Here is a 20,436-nt window from a genome sequence, read left to right on the forward strand (position 1 = left end):
ACTCTCATGGTGTTGATGGTGAGTTTTGGGTCCATTCGGATTTTATCCAGTCTTGCAATGCGCTGATGATAACACAGTGACAACAACTATAAAAGCACAAGTAGGCTAGACGTACTCTGTTTTAGTTAGCGCTTGTTCAAGTTTGTCATTTGCCAAGTGATGGTTATACACAGAGGACATGCAAAAACCCCTCTCGTCCCTTTTAGTTCAGTTCTGCTTTTATTAGCTCATTAAGCTGTTAGCACCATTAGGCAAAAGGCACTGGGCTCTGCTAACCACTGCTAGCTAACAGCTAACTAGCTCTCCTCCTGTTCGTTGTAGAACCGAATAGTTGGTCACAGTGTGGCAATATCGGGGAAATAGGTTGCTTTAATAATGAGTTTTCTGCATCCTTTCAGACTCTGACGCGTTAAATTTTTCTGACTTCTCACACAGAGTTGCCAGCATGTGATTGCAACTAAAGTAACAGCATGAGAAGACATGCTTTATTTAGTTTATCTTTTATGTTGTAATAGCCAACATCATTTTCAAATCCCTTCTGTCCCAGAGGCATACATGGCAAGACCTCTGTTCATCCAAGACATATTTTTTATCATACCTTGGGCAATAGGTCACAGTTGGCCCGAGTAAAATGAGTTACACAGCATACTACTTTAAAGGTCAAGTACGACCTTTCACACTTAAATATTCAAATAATCTGCCTATCATAATACCTCATCTCATAGACTCCATTCAACCTGTATAACGCTACACCAAGGCATCCTAACAATGTTGTTTACCTTCTATTTTATAATACCCAGCACTTCTCATTGTAATAGTAAGAGGATACAGTGAATTAATAACTTGTGTCAACTGAGTGAAGAATTTCCTCGAGTGTTTTGTTTATATAGGTATTTATTTCTATCTCTTTGCGGTGTATTTACAATATGAGCAACCAAAATTTGATCTGTGGAGATAAAGAATTCAGAGTCAGTCAAACAACTTAAAGACAAATATATTTTTTATATTTATTCAGGTTTAAATGATTAGTATTCAAAAAGAGAAGCATAAATGGTAAAAAAGACAAGAATTTGTCCTTTTTGTGTGTTTGTTCGTTTTTTGTTAAATATTACAGAAAATAAATAAATTTAAAGAAAAAAACATGATAGTGTTTGACTTGCTGTTGTGTTGGTGATCTTTCTTTTCATTTTCTGCTTTTCTCATCTTCCTCTTCTACATTTCTATCAGCCACCTTAACATCAATACTTCTTTTCTCTTTCTTTTCCTATCTTACTACTTCTGTCGTTTTATTTCTTGCCTGTCAAGCGGTTCACATGTACACAAATCTAGAAATGTGTTACTAATCACATTTTGGCACAGAAGTCATTTCTTTTCATATTTTCTACTGTGCCAATGTACTTGATAACTTAAAACTGAAAATAATATATACATTGTATAGCAATATATCTTATTTCTTTCTTTGAAAATAAAAATGTCTTTATTCAACAGAGATAACATGTCCATAGGGTTCCATTCTTGTCCTCCTCAGTGCATCATCAGATCTGATTCCGATCTGTCCAATGTAGCCATCGCTGTAACTAATAAAGTCCGACACCCCGCAGTCTGCAGAGCTCTCTCATGGCTCATATGTCCAAATTATCGCGGCTGCACCACAATGGGCAGGAAGTGAGTGGCTGTGTTTTTCCTCCGTGTCTTCTTCCCCCTCATTGGCTTGCCGTTGGCGTTCAGTCCCACAAACATGTGCTTCTTCTTGTTGCGCCACTCTGCTGAAGCGTAGGTGTTGTACTTGTTTTCCTCGATGCGTTCGATCAGACGACAGTCCGGACCAAAGTCCCTCTGTAGGGGAGAGAAGAAGATTATTATTATTATTATTATTATTATTACTATTATTATTACTATTATTATTATTATTATTATTATTATTATTATTATTATTATTATTAAAAAATGAATCGGGGCACTTCAGTGTAAAGGTACACCCTCATTATGGACAGTTATTTGAATCTCTATTCACTTCACCACAATACATGTGTGGCTGTAAAAAGAGTAAAGGTGCTACATTCTCTAATTCTATCCTCAGATTTTTAAAGGATTTAATGCTGTTTTCTGTGTTGTATTGTAGTAGACTACATATGTTTGGGTTTTGGGCTGTTGATGAGAAATCTGATGACATCTCCGTGGGCTTTAGGAAACAGACCAAACAACCAGTATAATGGGGAAAGGGTTAGAAAAAATCAATAATCTAAATTAGCTGTTCATTTTAGCTTTAATGCTTTTGGTGGGGAAAAAAAGGGTTAATTTCAATATTTGGTTGATGCTGCATTAGGATTCTGGATTTTTCAGGTCCTTATTTGAGTCAGTCAGCCTCAGTCAGGCTGTTGCACTGCAGGGCTCCAGGGTGTGACCTTTTTAGTGCACTCACACCCAAAAATTTGTCAATTTCGACTAAACATTTTCATTAGTCATACCGGTGCACATGATTTTCAGACGGTTGGATTAAAACATTTTTTTCTTTAATGTTTATTACTGAAATTTGTTGTTGCGTATTTAAATGAAGAAGAACATTTTTCTGCACCTTCATTTGCATAACTTGTTAAGAAATTACATTAAAATGTTCCTGGTTGGTGCACCCAGATGAGGTTTGGCACATCTGAGCAACCAGTTCTATAAAAAAACTGCGACATTCTCAAGTTGGAAAACTATCTTTTCCATTTACAAACATCAAATGTGTAATTCATGGCCCAGTTCAAACGTGATTCCAAAATAATTTGTCTCTCCCCATTCACTACCGTACGTATATTTTCTGGAATAAGGTCCCACCAGAAGAAGTGTGACTGTTGGTCATATGTCTAAACACAGCAACAACATGTTGACTTTTTGCTTGTTGTGACAACATGAACCAAAACATGGTCAGCCATTGCCTAAGAATCTCCTGCGCAATTCCCAGAGTAATCAAGACCAATTGTAAAAGCTGGACAGAAGATCCAAATGGTTGTAGTTTGTGTGTCAGCGATGGGGGTGTGGTAGAGGTGTTGGCGGGGACAGGAAGCAGGGGGGTTAGCATGAGATTGTGACGTCTCACAGGTTCAGGGCTCCGTGCCAGCGTCGAGCATCGTGACACCATGTTTGTGGCTTACGTTACCGCAGTGACCACCCACCAGTAAATAAAGAGAAAATGATCTGAGAGAGTAACATTTGTCAGTTTACTGGAAGCTGCCCTTGTGCTTAAGGCTAACGTCGCTTAAACAGCCAGTTAACTGGATGCGGTCGATATTCACGGGGCACACACACACACACGCGCGCACACACGCATAGTATAACTCAGTCTCTCTCTCTCTGTATCTGGCCACAGCTGTTTAAATTGGTTCCAGAAGTAAAACTGAATGTTCCCAAGGCAAAAGGAGAACATTTTACAGACCAAATGCTGGTGCTCGGTATTACCAAACTGTGTGTGTGTGTGTGTGTGTGTAAGAAAGAGTGAGCTGCCGTTCAATTAGAACTGTTTGGAAAGCAGATTTTAAAAGTCATCAAAAGTGACATCAAATTATGTTAACAAATCCCTAAAAAGTGATAATGTCAGTACTGTTTTACTAAGTAGATCTCTGTGTTTGATAGAGAAATAACTGTTGAACGTGATAAATTAGTAGATGTATCATCCATTCTTCGTCCTTGTTTTTTTATTTTTTTGGGGAGAATTCTTCACAAATTCAATCGTGTCAAAACCTAAAGACAATCATAACCTTTTGTGTCATTTGCATGAAATAATCTGCCGAGCGAAACAAGGATTTCATTTGATTACCACTGGATAAAGAAGTCACTGTGCAAAACCCATCAAGTGTAATTGAATGCCAGTCCCTCACCGCCGCGCTACTATGGCTTGTGTTGCACCGAGCAGAAGACGTCATGGGAATTCAGTTTCAGGCCATGCAACAGAATGCCTCTCTGTCTTTTTCTACCGTGTGTCATTTCATCTGTGATGTGGCTCCAGAGAGACACGCTGAAAGTTTGGTCTTTCAAAGTAAGAAAAAGAGAGGAAAAAAGGAGGTAGAGAATGAGATGAAGACAAGGAGGTAGAGGGAGAGGGAGAAGAGAGAAAACGGATAAAACAAGGGCTGCTTTCCCCAGAGGGACTGAAGCAGAATAGAGAAACTGAAGGATTGTGTTTCCTGTTTCTGAATGGAGCGGAGCACAGAGGTAGGTAGCAGAGGAGAGCTCACATTGACTGAACTGAGGTTCCCATTTCTGGAGTCTTGCTGCCTTGTCCATTGTTTTTAAAAAAGCATTCAATGAAATTCAAAGCTACAGAGCCACTTGTTTAGGGAAAACTTTGTGTCTTTTTCCAAAACTTTGATTCATTAAGATTAAGATTGACACAATTTTTTTAAAACGTTAGAGTGTTGGACACTGAACACCGATCAATGTGTAACAGCTACTCACCGCTCCGTATAGCTCTCCCTTCTTGTTGATTGCCAGGTAGTAGTTACTGCTGAGGCCCCTGATGGCCACCACTCCCACATCCACTGACTTGATCTCCAAAATACCTGGTGCAGCGGGGGACAGAGAGACAAATGGGTCAAAACATTTTGTGGATCATTTCCTCAGATATCTTTGCTTTCATGCACATTGTGTTTTTTATTTCTGTTCTTCTGACTTTCATATTTCAACATAAGATGGCAATTGCTTGGTTTGGTCGACCATCAATACAAAAACCCAAGGACAGTTGATTATAATCCAGAGGAAAGTAAAACAAAGAATCATCACTTTTGACAAATCTATTTGTCATTTGGTCGACAAATTCAGCATTGGGGGAGTTGCTTTTCCATTGCTCTGTCTTTTGTCCACAAAGCTGTGTCCAATCCATAGGTCTTTGTGAGGCTTTGTGCATGTAAATACATGAACGCATGGTTGCCTGCATGTAGCTGGTCCCACCTCTAGACAAACCTCTGTTTGTTGCTTTATAAATTGCTTAAAGGAGACTGATTCAAAAAGCTCCTCTCTCCTGCAGAAAACACTGTACACTGACATTGAATTTTGTGACTTTGTGACATCACACCTGCAGCACCACATTTGCATTCTAAATGCCTAGTGGCTAGTTTGATACTTAAGAATTAATTTCGCACAAACGCTCTGTTGTTGTAAGCGGTGCTGGCTCAGGCATGTGTTAACTGACCAATCAGAGCCGACTGGGTATTCAGGAGGGGGCGATACAGTGCATACAGTGAAGCATTTTGTTGAACATCAAAGCATGTAAATCTATCTATCTATCCATAGTAGTAACTGAATAAAAGTATGAACCTGAAAATGAGCATGTCTCCTTTAAACAGTGAATCAACTGCCAGATTGTGACGAATATTTTTCTGTCCATTGACTGATGGATTAATTGACTTTATGGCCTAAACTCACCCACGAGAAAATGTATTTTACTTCATTCATCAAGGTGTATGTTAAGTCTTAATTTGCAAAATAGCTTAAATCTACTGCAGGAGAAACCTGAATCATCTCAGTTCCTTCTAGACAAGTGAACCCCAGTCTTGCCTCTTTTTTTCTCCACTATGTGACAGGCAGACCTCAGACCGGCCTCTTGCCCCCTGTTCATTTGCTGGTTAGCTTGTGGGCTGCGTGCCCTGGGACCGAGGTGTAAGCCAGGAAAAAACATTTCTCCATTCTATGTTTGTTTTTCTGACCAGGGGAGCTCAGGCAGACAGGCAGGCAGGCAGGCAGGCAGGCAGGCAGGCGGGCGGGCACACGGACAGGACGGAGAGAGGCTCTATGGCTGCCAGACTGGCAAGAGGTCAAGGCATCTGTATCAGTTTTCAAGCCTGAACCAATTACTGGTTTAAGCTGTGGTCGCCGGCCCTTTCTTCTCTCATCCTAAAGTCAGTTACACCAAGCCGTAAAACTATCAGGGGTTTGACAGGATTAGCTAAAGGGGCCAGTAGGAAGTGGAGTCTGGTTGTTGGAATAGTCAGAAAGATGAAGTGAGAAACAGGGATAGTACCGTATATCCAGAGTATCTCACTCTGGAGGTCTATTATCTTCATTTTTTAGATTTTTAAGTGTCAGTAATTAAACGGTTTCCTGTTCGGAAACCTTGTGCCATGCTGCATTCCTATAAGGAGTAGATTGGCTGGATATAATGGTAAGGTTACTGTCAAAGGCTGTACATTTTATTTTTAACGTTGTCAGTAAAACAAATTCCAGGATGAAACGGTGATCGGTGGAAGCGAGTAACAATAACAACAGTATGAGAGGAAGGGTTAAAGATCAAGCAGAGGACACTCACTTTGTTCTTTAAGCTTTAGATCTCATCCAAATCACACCTGTACTATAACCAGATGCTCTTTTCCTGTTCTCATCCCTCCTCTCACAATGTCCTGCGGCCCTGGTGTGACTTTAGGATGTTCAGAGAGAGCATCCGCATTCAGACTGCTGTGTTTTACAGTTATAAAGCCTCGCTTTTTAGTCTTAACCTTTATATGTTGATAGCTTTCTTTTCTTGGACTGTTTCTCACTATTTTGCCCTTTTGAAATGTCTAAATTAAGTGCAGTGACAAACATTTTTCTCTTGTCTGTGTTGTGTTGTTTTTTTAATAGCTTTTGGCCCTTGTTGCCTTTTGTTAAATGTATTTCTTGGCTGACGTAAACCAGCTTTAATCCATCCCCGCAGTTCCCTTATTAGGTCAATAAAAGCTTGTTAACTCTCCGAACTTCAAGAAGATTTCATAGCTCACAGTGCATCGTGGTGGCTTGTTATGTTCAGTCCATTACTCACGCAGACGTGTACCACAACACAACGCTGATCTATCAGGTTCAAAATGTTCCGTCTCGCTGCAACACAGCTGACATTTCTGAGCTGTGAGCCGTCAAAATAAGGACTGTCTGTGCTGCGCTAAAGGCCGGTCCACCTGTTCAAACCCTTTTTGCTCTCCTCGTGTTTGATGTGGTTTTGTCAAAAACCAAAGCACAGGGCGCTTTTATGGCCCTGTTAGCAGTTACCAGAAGCAGCCCGTCTGCCAGAGAGTTAAAAGGCCAGGCTGCAACAAAAGGCTTAGGTTGCAACAACAGAGTTTATGGCAAGGAGCAACAGCACCAGAGCTTCACACAGACCCCATACATCAGGTTTTTGTAATAAACACACACAGAGATGCAGCCAAGCACATACAGTACACACATATGCACAAATGGTTCAAAACCTAGTTTGCTCCTAAAGCTTGACTTTTATTGAACTCTCTGATTTTCCTCATTCAACAACCTCCTCATCAAGCCCTTGGACTGCAGCCCAACAACTTAATTATGAATTTGTTTTTTTAAGTGCAAAGGAAAAACAGGTTTATGACCCAATACTAAAAGCACAAACAGCACAGGGTTCGCTTAATATAAAAGGCATGGACATTTTTGTGCTATCAATATTTTTTAAAGACTCTCACCAAAGGCGAACACCTGTGTGTAACAAGGCAACACTACAACTTTCATGAAAATGAGCCAAAGGAGGTTCCATGCCAGACAAATCCAAACCATAACACTAACGGAGATGCAAGTGCAAATAAACACAACCTGGCCTTCCAACACTGACAAACTGTTCATTAACCACTTTATAAAGACCCCTAACATGTTTAATAGGCTTTGTAGCCAAAACTTAACTGCAACGAGACCGGCCCGTTCAATCCATAAACATGAATGGAAACCTGCCTCGTATAGGACTAGGACAATTTTGAACACAGGGGCCGCTAAAAATACAAAAGGCCCTCTTTAGAAGCAGTGTGTGGTTTGTCCATTCGGAGCTATGAGTAACATGGCGGTGCAACATGGCAGAATCTGTGGAAGAGCCCCCACTCCCTCTGGAGATATAAAAGGCTCACTGAAGGTAACAGAAATACAGTTCTTAGTTTCAGGTAATTATACACCAGCGAAAACATAAATATAAATAATATATTAAATTTTGGCCAAAAGTTCCCCTTGAATCAAAGACACTAGACCTTTTAGGAAGCTGTGATGATGTTCTTCTTGTTAATTCTACATTTTATAGATGGTTGCATGATCACTTTGATGTCACGTCCCTTTGTTAGCTCCATTTCTTTGTACTCAGTACATCTCAGTGAAGCCACAGCACACACTGACATACAGTAACAGCTGGCTTAGGTCAGCGCAGAAGGTCTAGTTTTGAATTGAGCACTGTTGGAATTGAAGCCGTTCAATTATGATTTGACATGAAACTCACTTGACTTTTTGGTTAATCTTTCTTTGTATGTCTTTGGATATTTTATAACTTTCTAGGGTTTAGAAGAAAGATGTCAGGAAACATGGGAAGAGAAAGAGGGCATGAGATGCAAGGAAGGGGAAACCAGGTGGAAAAAGCTCTCTGATGAAGGAAAGGTTGGTCCATTTTAAATTTTTGCTCATAAATAGTAGATAATTTGATGTGTTTTTGCTGTTATATCAGAAAGTTAATTTTGCACGCTGCTTGCAAGTCACGATGAAACAAACACTTGCTGCCACTTTAAGATGAATTATTCCGAACCGTAGATTGCTATCCAACTAGCATGAAATATACAAGCACGCACAGCCACATACATAGCAACATGCCCACACAATCACAAATGGACACACACAAACACACAGGAACACACACATAAATGCAGACCTCCCTTTGACCCCCACCTTGCTGTCTTCTGAAACCCTTTCAGTGTAACTCCATGTGAACCTAAAGGTTAAGAGAGGTTATGAAAATGTTTCCACTGTTTATCCAGGAGATTTTTTTGAACACCATCCCGCCGTCGTTGACAATTCGACCTCAACATGGTGACCGGCTATGAGCAGGTCTACTGCGTGCCTCCAGCTTGAAGAGGTCTCCCCCTGCATTGTGAAATACTGTCACTTGCGGTCTAGTTTGTGTCACGAACTCCCCTCAGTGAGAAGAATGGAAATGTTTTGGTTCTTTTATTCTGCATCCAATACGCCGATATTTGGATGAACACAGCGGCTGGATTCTGTCAGTCTTTCTGCATGTGGGACACAAATGTGACATCCAAGAAAAATAATTTTCATGAGGCAAACGTGGCGCTATCTAATATCTGATTTGCATCAATTGAGGTCTAAACATGGGGATCATTTTTCTCTTTAAAACTATGGCGACAAAGTAACTGACGATTTCTCATATTCATAGTGACATGAGACTTTACATCCATTCAACCACCAGAGAGTCTAAAGAAAAGAAACTCCATGCCAGAAAATAATATAAAGTAATCAAAAGAAGAATAGTGGAAATAAAAAACATGGACCACCAATGTGCTTAAATCTTATATTATTGAAAATATAAAACTATTCAGCTGGATTTGGTCGTATAGATACAAAAAACAAAGAGCGGAATTGCATGCAAACAAGTCTTCTTGGCCGCTGCCACATCTCCACAAACCTGTGGTTTTAACGGGATTAAATTATTTCCTTTGCATTTATTTGTTTTTTGGAGTTTGGTTGAATATTTCCGGCTCTTTACGAAGTCTGAGGGAGAACAAACGCTCCTCGTTTGTGCAGCCTGCTCGGTGAGTGATGGTGAAGATATTGGGTTGGAGTGGAAACTGCTGTATATTATGTGTTCTGAGGAGTGTTGAGGTATTGGTTTAGAGTGATGTGGTTGACAACAGTATCATCCTGTGCTAAGTGGCCACATCAAAGCCTGGCGGGCCGACTGTTTGGACCGAAGCTGAGAAAACAGAGGCCTGTTTCTGATTTCTGATTTTTTTACAAACAGATTTTTTGGTAAACTGATTTTTTTATATTTTTTTTCTCACAAAATTTGTTTTGCTCGTATAAAGTTTCTGCTTATAAATCATATCGAACAGATATGGTGGGCTACAATGAATGGGTTTCTCTCAAGTATTTTTTTCATTAGCGAGATTGTTCTATTTGACCTGCATAATGCCCCCATAATGGTTTTATTTCCTCCCCTGACAAGATCACTCACATCACCCGACTCTCTTGTCTAACAGAAATAGCCGAAACCGCACACATTCAAGCTGTGTGTGATTTTAAAACTGGCTGAGGTACGGGAAGAAAAACAAACCTAGATTATTAAAAAAATCAAACAAAAGGGGGTCACCTGAGCGAAATCCCCCTCGGTTTAAAATAGCAATGCTCCGGACAACAGAGAGCGTTAAGTTTCTCGTCTGCGTTGCTCATCATTCCAGTCCGCCTAATTCGAGATCACTTTACTGGGCGCAGCAAGACCGCAGCGAGTTATGTCACACAGGTTTAGGAGCAGCCCGGAGGAAACTAAAAGAAATTCACAGCGATGTTAATGGTGATTTGATCGAGAGGAGGAAAAAAAAAACAACCTTGTGATTCCTTTAACACAGTTGACTTTGTAACATGATAAAGTGCCAAAGCTGCCAGTTTCTGTCAAAACATTTTGCAGGCCTGACACGGCAGGAGTTATGTTTTCAGGCAAAGTGCTGTGACAGTCGTCTGCATTTCACACATTTTTCATTTACAGTTCAGCTGCCAGTGCGACGTTACCCAACTGTTGTGGTTGGAGTTGTTGGCGGTGGACTTTCAGCCTTTAGAAAACGTGTTATTTTACACCGCAAATATTATGCACGGACATGCATGGATGATGATTCAGTTTGTCAGATGAATCTTTCTGTTTCTGTATCAGTTTTACTTTCTTTGTCTATCCTCACACATGCATTTATGTTTGCGCGCGTGCACACACACACACACACACACACACACACACACACATAGACGTAGGGTAATTAGCTGGCATTCCTGCTCCGTTCAAACGACCAGGTTGTCCAGATGCCTCTCTGGACTCTCAGCTCTACCTTTGATGACTCCATTAAGAGCCTCACTTTCATGCAATGTGTGTGTAGCAGGGTTAGGGGTGAGCGGTATGGAGGAGCAGTAACATGAGGTGTATGCATGTGTGTGTATTCGGTGGGGGGGCTTTTCCTGAAGCACGTGGTGTCTATATGGCAGCAGCCCTGGATGTTATCTGTCACAGATGCTATTCTTCACCTCCTGCTGCTTTCCTGGCCATGAATTCTGCCTGTTCACGTGCACCAGAAAATTGCCAAAATGACAGTTTGAGTATAAGGCTTCCAGTGCATTTGTCAGCATAGTTGCTGAAAGAGAGGCTCTGAAAAAAATATACAATGAAGGCTCATTGTTTTTGGGTTTGTTAAGGGCTTTGGCTGCAAACAATTACTATTTCTATTGCAAACAGCCCAAATGGCAAGAATATTAAGATTCACACTGATGTAAAGGGGAGGAAAGCAATCCTCTGCAACCGAAAACAGGTACCCGCTTGAGTAATGTCTTAGAGATGTGTCGGTTATTAAAATAATTAATATTTGTAATTAATATTCTTCTTCTGTTTATCGCTCATTTGTGTAATCTGCTATTGGTTTCAGCTCTAAGACAATACCTTTCTTTCAGTTATTTTCACCTAAATATAAAGTTTATGTGCGTCAGAAAGTGCGTCAGTGTATTTCCTGCTACAAGAGGTTACTGTTCAGCCCAGTTTACAATGTAAAAGGCCAACTCAAGGGCTGATAATAATTAGCTTTATTTCGACATTATTTTACATTAATGTTTACATTTTTTCCATTTGATTTTTCCTCTGGAATGAAATCGTCTCAAAGTGATACTGGCTCCGAGTTTGCTAATATTACACAATGTCACAACATTAACAAAAGTGACGTGCTGACATGGCAAATGCTGTGAATTCCTGTTCTTAACTGTAGATGATACTAACAGTTTCCCCATCACCTCGCTTAGGATGAGTATAAAACTGAGCTGAATGGGCAAGATGTGTGCATTCATCCAGTATATAATGTGTCTTTCCGTATTGATGGTATGAACTCTGTGGGCTTCATCAGAAATACTTTAGGAGTACTCACAGATGCATCAGAACTTCAACACACCCTTCAGATAAGTGTATCTCCAAAGTACACGCTTCCTCATTTGCCAGATTTGTAAACGGAGATGATGATTCACACCAAATTTTAATGGTTGTTTAAGAAACCTGTGTAATCATTGAAGCCAAGTATCTCTTGCTTTTCCTCTCTTCCTCTCCCTCTCTTCAGGATATTTATGATTTTACTCTGCAAGAATCTTCCACATAACATAAACAATGAAAAAGGCCGTCCGTCAAAAACAAAGATATCCAACTTTAAGATCCCCTTGCGGACGATAATTGACTCTTGATGTTTGGAGCCATTTTCTCTTCAGTGAGCCGACCCGCTCCAAAGCAGCAGAAGATCTTACAGCAACATGATTTGGTGCTGAAAGACTTTTGTTTAAGGTGGTGCCTGACTGGTGGGGTTTGTGGCAGGGGCTTCCTTGGTCTGCCTACAGAAATCTGGCTCTTATTTCAGCCTCGTTGTAGCTGACACTTTAATGGACAGTGGAGTGAATTGATGGCAAAATATCAAGCAGCGATGATTGGAAGTATGTAAACAGTGATGGAAAAATGAGACGATTCCTGTCATTGTCGGCAGTGACTCTTGGCAAAAACACGGAGCTTTCCAAAGTAGAAAAACTATACTCTAACAATGAAGAAATATCTTAACCAATATCTTGATGGGAAACTGTGGGAGAGTTGTTCCGATCATTGTCAGCACTCTTCTTCCAGAGCATGAACACATACAGACATGCTCTATAAATACCCTGTACTAGGGGTAATAGGGTCATCGGGCCATCGTACATCTGGACCTCTGGACTTTTACATTCATTCCTGTGACGATAGTGCATTAAATGTAGATGTTTTTATTTCATCTGACGATGCAGCCCCTTGGGCCCATTTATTTCCATTTTCACCTGAGACGCCTCATCTGTAGTCCCTCTTTTAATTCCGTGACTTTGTGACATCACACTACATCACCAATTCCCACATCTGCATAATTTATGTCCTGTGACTTAGCACAGCTGCTCTGTTGTTAGCGGTGCTGGGTCAGGCATGTGTGAGCTGGCCAATCAGAGGAGACTGGGTATACAGATGGTGGGGTCTTAAAGAGGCAGTAGCTGAAACAGAGTATTTCAGACAGAAGGTTAATAAAGACCTGCAGCACTGGATAGAATGTGAAAACGGATGTGTTTTTAGCATTAAAGCATGTGAACCTATCCCAAAAAGTAACCTAAAAATAAGATTATGAACCTGAACATGAGCATATGTCTCCCTGTCTAAAAAAAAATCACAAATAGATTAATTGATTATCGGAATAGTTGCGATTAAGTCATTAATTGATAACTAATAGTTTGTTAAAGCTTTATTACATTTGACTAAAACATTACATTTTAGTAACTCAAGTCTAATCAAATTTGGATGCTGTCACAGTCCTGAAATAAAAACGCCAAAGAGCATTTACGCTGCTCATCTTGACAGAGAATCTTTTGCGCAACAACTTGTGTTGGAGCTTGTGAACGTTTTTTCAAGGTTTCTGATTATGTCTAATCGTTTAAAGCAGGTACATGCAGCTGTACTTACTCCCTCACGGTCTGTTTTTTAGACTAAGACAGCTTGATTTCTGATCCCAAAACTGGACACTTCAGGCTCATGTCATCAAAGATTACACAACAACTAAACTTCCAGTCAATACCAGTAAATGTCTTGTTAATCCGTCTATCTGCAAGGTTTACAAGATGTTATCAGCGTGCTGGCTTGGTTTCATTTTCTATTAAATGATGTACAAGGCAAAACTGTCAGTTACCGTGAAGTGACATTGTTCTTACGTAAGATAACAAATCAATATTACGTAATGCATAAACTGGACATTGACAGGGTTTTGCTCCGTAGTTTCCAGTAAAGGGGTCATGACTCAGAAATTACCTGATTTGATCCAGACTCTCCATATTAGCAAAACATCACCATGAAGAGTGCCATTAGAAAAAAAGTATTTGTTGGTCCTCTATAATAGCCTGACTAATTTCACTCATTAACTTCAATGGTTTCCCATAATTTTAATTTACAACCTCTCAGGAGAACTTCCTAGTTGTTTCAACCACAAGCAAAATGAATGTAGTTTGAGGGAGGATCAGAGGCAGCGTGCAGGTAGTATATGTTTATTGTATGTTTTCAGAGTACAGCTGAATGTAATTGTCGGAGGGGGGGCTCAATGATAGGTTCAGCATTTCCTGAACAAGCTCACGCGGTGACGCTTGCACACCGCTTTTATTTACGGCCGCCGGGGAGAAGAAGCCCATGAAGATGTCAGAGTCTCTTTGAATGAGAAGCAACACTGACACTAACCCCTGGTGCATCCAGCGCCTCCTCATAACTCTCTTTTATAGGCCACACTGTTACCTTTTCCTACGAGAGCCCTAAATGCTCATCAAGCAGAGAGCACAGGCAGCTGAGTGAAGACATACAAAAACAGAAAAAAGGACTGGGACTAATTTCAAGGAGATGTTAGAAATATTCAAGAGGACTGAGAAGTTGTTACATTTTGGTGTTGTGGGAACTTCGCTGTCTCATTCGAGCTTTATGGATGCAGAGGAGAAAGATTAGACGGTTGTGGCTCTGAAAATTGGGTTCAAACATTTCTGAAACACAAGTTTGTTCAGCAGTCCACATGTTTTAAATGGGACTGATTGTGAGATTATAAATCTTGGGGGATTCAGCTTTTTAGTAATATGGAGTGTAACTGCAAAATCTCCACTCAATAAGTAACTCCTGTATTACCGAGTCAGAATCGTTGGATTTTCTCAAATCTTCCAGTGCAGTGAAAAAATTGTAAAATTTCCAAGACGGCTCAACTTGTTTCATGAATTTTCCATAATTCTAGAACAGTTCTTTACTTTTCTTTGGCTTGTTTCAGGAAACTGACAAAAATGTATCAAAACAAGTTGATTTGTATCGGAAAAACACGGTAACAGCAATGACACATTTTTTTCCTTCTTGTTTAAGAGCTTATATTAAAGGTCCAGTGTGCAGGATTAAGTGGCATTTGGTGGTGAGGTTGAAGACTGCAACCAACTTGATAACCCTTTACTCACCCGGCCCTGCAGTGGTTGTTGAAAACACTAAAAAGACAAAAGCACCCCCTCTAGAGCCTATGTCTGGTTTGTCCATGCTGGGCAACATGGCGGACTCAGCCTTTGTAGATATATAAGGCTCAGTCTAAGGTAACCAAAACACAGCAATTCTTATTTTCAGGTGAGTGAATGAATACTAATTAAATTTCTGCCCTTATTATCCCCATAAATCCAACACAGTGGACCTAAAGATTATTTTCATTATCTTATTATTGTGTAGATTATTTTCACAATAAATTGTTTAGAAAATGTCCAAAACAAAATGAGAAATGCTCATCTCAAAGTGGCATTGTACAGCAGAATAATTCAGTCTGCATCCCCTCCTGTTATACACATAACTGACAGTGGCAGAGTAAGAGAACAGCCAAAAGTGATGCACTACATGTAGCACTGACCTCTCCATTAATAAAGCTTCCTGACTGGGGTCCATGGGTGGAGGTCAAACCAGAGGGGGCGGACCCATGTAATTACCCTGGACATGGGAAAACCTGCACTAAATCAGAATAATGTCCAGTGTATTAGACTCTCCATAAATCGCGGTGCATTTGATGAATTCATGTCAGTGGGTGTTTTGTCGACTGTGATTAATGTTAGCAATAAGTTTGTGCGGCAGCTTTTACAATCTGTGTGGCCGCAGCCGGAATCAAAGCACCGACTGTGGTCAAGTTGGCATAGTTCGATGCTAATTGAGCTGCGCACGACCACAAGACCGTGGTCCAACTGCAAACACATGTCCATCGTGTTGTATTGCTTTATCCGTTTGTTTGTAAACAAGATGTGACAGTGGGCCAGCGACATAGAGGGAAGAGAACAAGGGCTGCTCTGTGGCTTATGGTCAGTGGCAGGATCGATGCTAATCACATGCCAGGATCCACATACTCAAACTGGGAGCGCCGTATTTTGGAAGGCCTTATGAGGTGAGATGGGATAGATGGGCGCTGATCACGAGCAGACAAACACTGACATGCACCAGTGAGCACACACTCACAATACGCGCCCTGAGTGATGTACTGGCCTCCGCTCTGACAAGATGATTAGAAAGAGGAGGAGAGCCTTCGACCCCAGAGCTGGAGCTGAAACTTCTTCATCACCTCTGACACCATCTAATGATGCTCATTTGCAATCTGACCTCCTGAACATTACCAGACTACTAGAGCATGTTAGCAACACTAACAACTTCCCCCCCGCACGAGTTCTCAGTGCTTAAACGGAACTGTGTTGTTTTGAGAGGAAATTCCAACCCAGAATTTTAACATTGTGATTTTTTTCCTATTTTTCCATATCTGAATAAAGCAGCTGTTCTCATACGAAAATAAGGTTTGTTCTGTTTGAAGCAAGGAAGGTGCCAGGGTCCGCCAAATATAAGCAGAGTAAACGGTATGAAATTGTGTTGTCCTTTAAGTTCAGTTTGTTTATTCAGTTTATTGAGTCATGTAAATTAAGAAAGGTTGTTTATTTATTATATTTAGGCCAAAAAAAATACAAATCAGCCGATGAAGATCTTTCTCTTCTGATTTAAATTGCTGCCCTTAAGGAGGCAACCATTTTTGACCAAATTTTAGATCTGAAACACTTGTCTACACTGTACACATTTTATGATGATGGTATCTTACGTGTAGAGGATTTGCAAGCTAGCTTAGCATTATCTCAAAAGCGCCTTGATGTTTTTAAGCACATAAAGGCCAGAAACTTGCATCAGAGAGCGTATTTGTCTGAGCAGTTGTTTTCTCTTCTGTCAGCTCTAAAACTGCACAGTGTAAATGTTGAAAAAAAGGGGAAAAGGTGTAGTGAAAACATGATGTCTAGCATGTCAAATACCACATCCACGTCCATCGATTAGTGGAGGAGAATTTAATTATGTTCAAGTGTGTTTGGTTAAGTTTGAAGGGTACAATTTGTTCTCTCCTGATTTGAGAGCGGATGCAGAATAGCAGCAGGAGGTGGTGCTCGAGCATGCAAGCTTGTGCATTGATGCAAATGCTGTCAATGCACAAGCGCCTGAACATACGATAGTGTGCAGAAACACACATTTCACCTATCGTTTTTTATTCTGAAACATGTTAAACATCTGCGCTTGCTATCAGCTACATACTTGATGAAATGCCGACTAAATAATGCTGCCAAGATGAAATACGACCTGAAAGCTTTGGCCTTCATGCCTAACTCCTGACATTCAACATGTGTTTTCTCCTCTTAAAGGTTCATAACCATTTCTCACCACAACAAAGTGGCAGGAGCTGTTGAAATTGATGGCCTGTGCCACTAATACCATGACCTGATGCCATTATAGTTAGTGACACGTTGCACCCTAATGGTCGAGCTCTTTATGTGCAATTGTGTAAAAGTGTAGGGGTGTGTGTGTGTGTGTGTGTGTGTGTGTGTGTGTGTGTGTGTGTGTGTGTGTCAAGGAGGACTGCAGGCGAGGGGAGGGAGGAAGAGACGCCAATTGAAATTCCTTCAGCCATGTCTGGCAGAGCCCTGGTGTCTGAGTGGCACACACACACACACACACACATGCACACACATATAGTCACACTGGCCCTGGCCCTAATAAAAGTGGGCTTTGCCATATGGAGGCCATGTGCAAGACCGGCCTTTCTGTGCTCCAAAGTGTGTGTACGCTCTTAGCAGGAGAGGCTTGTACAGCACCGCAGACCGACAGACAGATGCATACAAACCTATGACATGTGTCTGAAGGTGTGTGAGTGATAAAAACCCATTTATGAAGTTTACATACCCAGACACACACATCTTGACATGCTGCGACTGATTCGCACACATACAGTAGGCGTTATGCGGCGAGAGCCTGTTGTATAATCTTTAAGGCAGCTGCTCATGTTTTGGACGTCGCCCGTCTAATTCAGCAAAACTGGCGGGGAAACTCTGGGCAGGTAAACGTGGGAGTGATGTTCTGTTCTCCCTCAACAACTACTGTCAATGTGCCCTCAGGGCGATGCAGCTATTCTGAGCTGTGGCAGTCCGGGAGAACTTCCAGATGTGTTTAACTAGAAGATAAAGATGTGGAGTCCAGAATGATAACAGCTGATTTTCTGTTCTGGGTCAGTCATAAATGATTCTAATTACCGTTACAAGTCTTTAAAAGTTTGCTACAGAGCGGACTGAGGTCTGCATACCATCTTAACTCCTGTTATCTCACATTGTTGTTTTCGCTTCCTCACAAACTGCAGTTAAGATACCTCCAGGAGTTTCTCAGTGCCCCACAGTGGACGACCAAGAGCCGAGTGAAAGAGAGTGACTGTGTTAATGTGAGGCTGAGTGGTGCTGACACTAGACCATGTGTGCGCAGTGACCCTTTCTCAGAATAAATAAAGGTTAAAATCATATTTCAGATGCAATACCAGAAGAAGGAGCAGGAATCACATGCTTAATACTTTACATCTAAGCCCGTATAACCTCATACTTAGCATATGCCCGCCACTGTTGGGTGCAGCACAATGAAAGCAAGCAGTAAGTGTACTTGTCATTCTCCCCAGGCGTTCTGTAAGAGCTGTGTTTTAGATATTCCCCTCAAAGAAGAAGAACTTTCTCTGGGCAGTTTCTAATTGGTTCCAGTGGATCATCTCTCTCTTTTATCTTCCTGGCTTACTCATTTTGTTTTTCCTCTCCCTTTCCCCTGCTCTCTGTACTCTGGCAAGATATGCCCGCCTGTGCACATGGTGCAAAGGGCTGACAATCACACAGCTCTCCTATTTGTTCCTTTGCCCAGTCACCTGTCTTAATGTGCACAGCTGCTGAAGTGTGGAAAAACAGAAAATCTCACACAAGACGCAGTGGGAGAAAATGAGTGTGTCATTTGCCTCTCTGTTGTCTTTTTCAGATATAAAAATCCTGAAATAGAAGCAAACTTCACTTCGCATCTGTTTTTAGTGAAACTAAGATGTCAAAGAGGATATAAAATGGTTCAATATCCAGTAAAAGCTTAGGAGATTCCCAGATTTTTTGTTATGTCCATACTTGAATGCTGCTTCGATTTTAATTGTTAAAAAAAAAAAAAAAAAAGAAATTAGTGAAATGCATTCAATAATGTAACATAGTCGACTTACTGTATGGATCGTCCTCGCTTTTGGTGCCATTAACTTTTCCCTTCTTGTCAATTCGAAGGAAGAATTTCTGGTAGGAGAACAGTTTCCTCCTGCGCACATCTCCTTGCAGATGGTTGTAGCTGCTTCGCACGTGGCGCCCGACGACCGTTGCCGACGACGAAGACACATTGGTCGCCCGTGGCAACCTCGCAGAGGATGCATGCAACGGTGGGGGTGATGAGGAGGGTGGCGGGCTTGAGATGAAGATGTCAAGAGGAGTCCCTCCCGGTACATTGCCGTCCTTCTCAGAGTCTGACGGTGAGGACGAAGCGGAGAGCGGCGAAGACGTGGAGGGTCCGAGCAGGAGAAGCAGGAGGAGGAAGGTGAGGGAGAGGAGAAGTGAAGGAGGTCTGCAGCAGGGGCAGGAGGAGAACCAGGCGACCGGTGCACCTTGTGTCACTGTCCATCTACACATGGTAGTGGAGCTGGGAGAGCTGTGGAGGTGCTCAGGGGCTGGGGCATGCTGAGCGGGGTGCAGAGAGAGGGAACGAGAGTGGGAGAAGTCCCCCCTGACTGACTGACTACACCTCCACTGACCCCCCAACCTCACTGGGACTGTAGGTGTTAAAACCTGCAGAGTGGCTCTGGTGACAGTGGTAGTAGATGTAGCGTAATACTGATGGTGACGGCGGTGGCGATGCAGCTGCTGGCGGTGGGAAACCTGCAGTGACTCTTCTGTCGTCCCTTGCGCTGTTTATTCCTCAGCAGCGCCGCAGGAATGCGTCAACATCCATAACTCAGATCACCTCACAACGGGAACAACTGGGGGGGGGCTCGCCTCAAAGACCTCTCCCCACCTCCACCCACTACTCCCAATACAGCGGCTCTTTGCTCCTGGTTGCTCTCACACACACACACACACTCAGTTTAAGTTTGAATGTACACTTAATCTAAAGATAAAAACGCACTGCTACTCACACACACAAACACACGTCCCAAACCATTTATCTTCTCCAGTCCAGGGAGGTGGATAACGGGAAGGCAGAGGAGGTCTGGATTAAAGATGTCAAACTAAACTGTACGAAAAGAATAAATAAAAACAAGTAAAAAAAAAAAAAAAAGTATTAATGCTGCTTCTCATAAAATGTCCTGAGAAATCCACAAAAAGCCAGGCCACAAAAAGAGTCACAGAATCCAGACTATCTTCTTCTTCTTTGTTTCTCCTGGTTTTGTCAGAGCTGGTTTGAAGTTACTTGAGTGTGTAACTCAGCCCGAGAGCTCTCGTCTTTCTCCCCTCTCTCTCTTGTTGTGCGTCTTGTCAGTGAGCTGGTCTCCCCTATCTGTCCTCTGTCCTTGCCTCTCG

At 41.6% G+C, this 20,436-nt stretch overlaps 1 protein-coding gene and 1 long non-coding RNA gene across 3 annotated transcripts in view; one reads left to right on the plus strand and one right to left on the minus strand.

The window, feature by feature from the left end:
- Positions 1-20,436, plus strand: part of LOC115592872 (uncharacterized) — a 117,912-nt gene that overhangs the window by 49,792 nt on the left and 47,684 nt on the right. The window contains exons 2-3 of one of the 2 annotated variants that reach the window (XR_003986231.1): positions 8,275-8,373; positions 19,153-19,249. This is a non-coding gene — a long non-coding RNA (uncharacterized LOC115592872). Of the gene's footprint in view, positions 1-8,274; positions 8,374-19,152; positions 19,250-20,436 lie in introns of those variants that run through there. The other variant, XR_003986230.1, reaches the window with a different exon arrangement.
- fgf10a (fibroblast growth factor 10a) lies at positions 983-19,572 on the minus strand. Its single transcript, XM_030436080.1, has 3 exons — positions 19,095-19,572; positions 4,438-4,541; positions 983-1,836 (listed from the first exon to the last, which is right to left on the minus strand). The coding sequence occupies exons 1-3, from the start codon at positions 19,546-19,548 to the stop codon at positions 1,636-1,638; spliced, it is 759 nt and encodes a 252-aa protein (XP_030291940.1). The 5' UTR covers positions 19,549-19,572; the 3' UTR covers positions 983-1,635.

Source organism: Sparus aurata, chromosome 12 (assembly GCF_900880675.1).
Source record: "Sparus aurata chromosome 12, fSpaAur1.1, whole genome shotgun sequence".
NCBI classification, from domain to species: Eukaryota; Metazoa; Chordata; class Actinopteri; order Spariformes; family Sparidae; genus Sparus; species Sparus aurata.

What these genes read in the sequence shown, in the direction of transcription:
- fgf10a (XM_030436080.1), bottom strand. Translation starts at nt 19,548, where the DNA reads ATGTGTAGATGGACAGTGACACAAGGTGCACCGGTCGCCTGGTTCTCC. An exon ending in AAGCGAGGACGATCCATACA is followed by an intron (nt 4,542 to 19,094) that starts GTAAGTCGACTA and finishes CCGCTGCACCAG; the next exon opens with GTATTTTGGAGATCAAGTCA. An exon ending in AGGGAGAGCTATACGGAGCG is followed by an intron (nt 1,837 to 4,437) that starts GTGAGTAGCTGT and finishes TCTCCCCTACAG; the next exon opens with AGGGACTTTGGTCCGGACTG.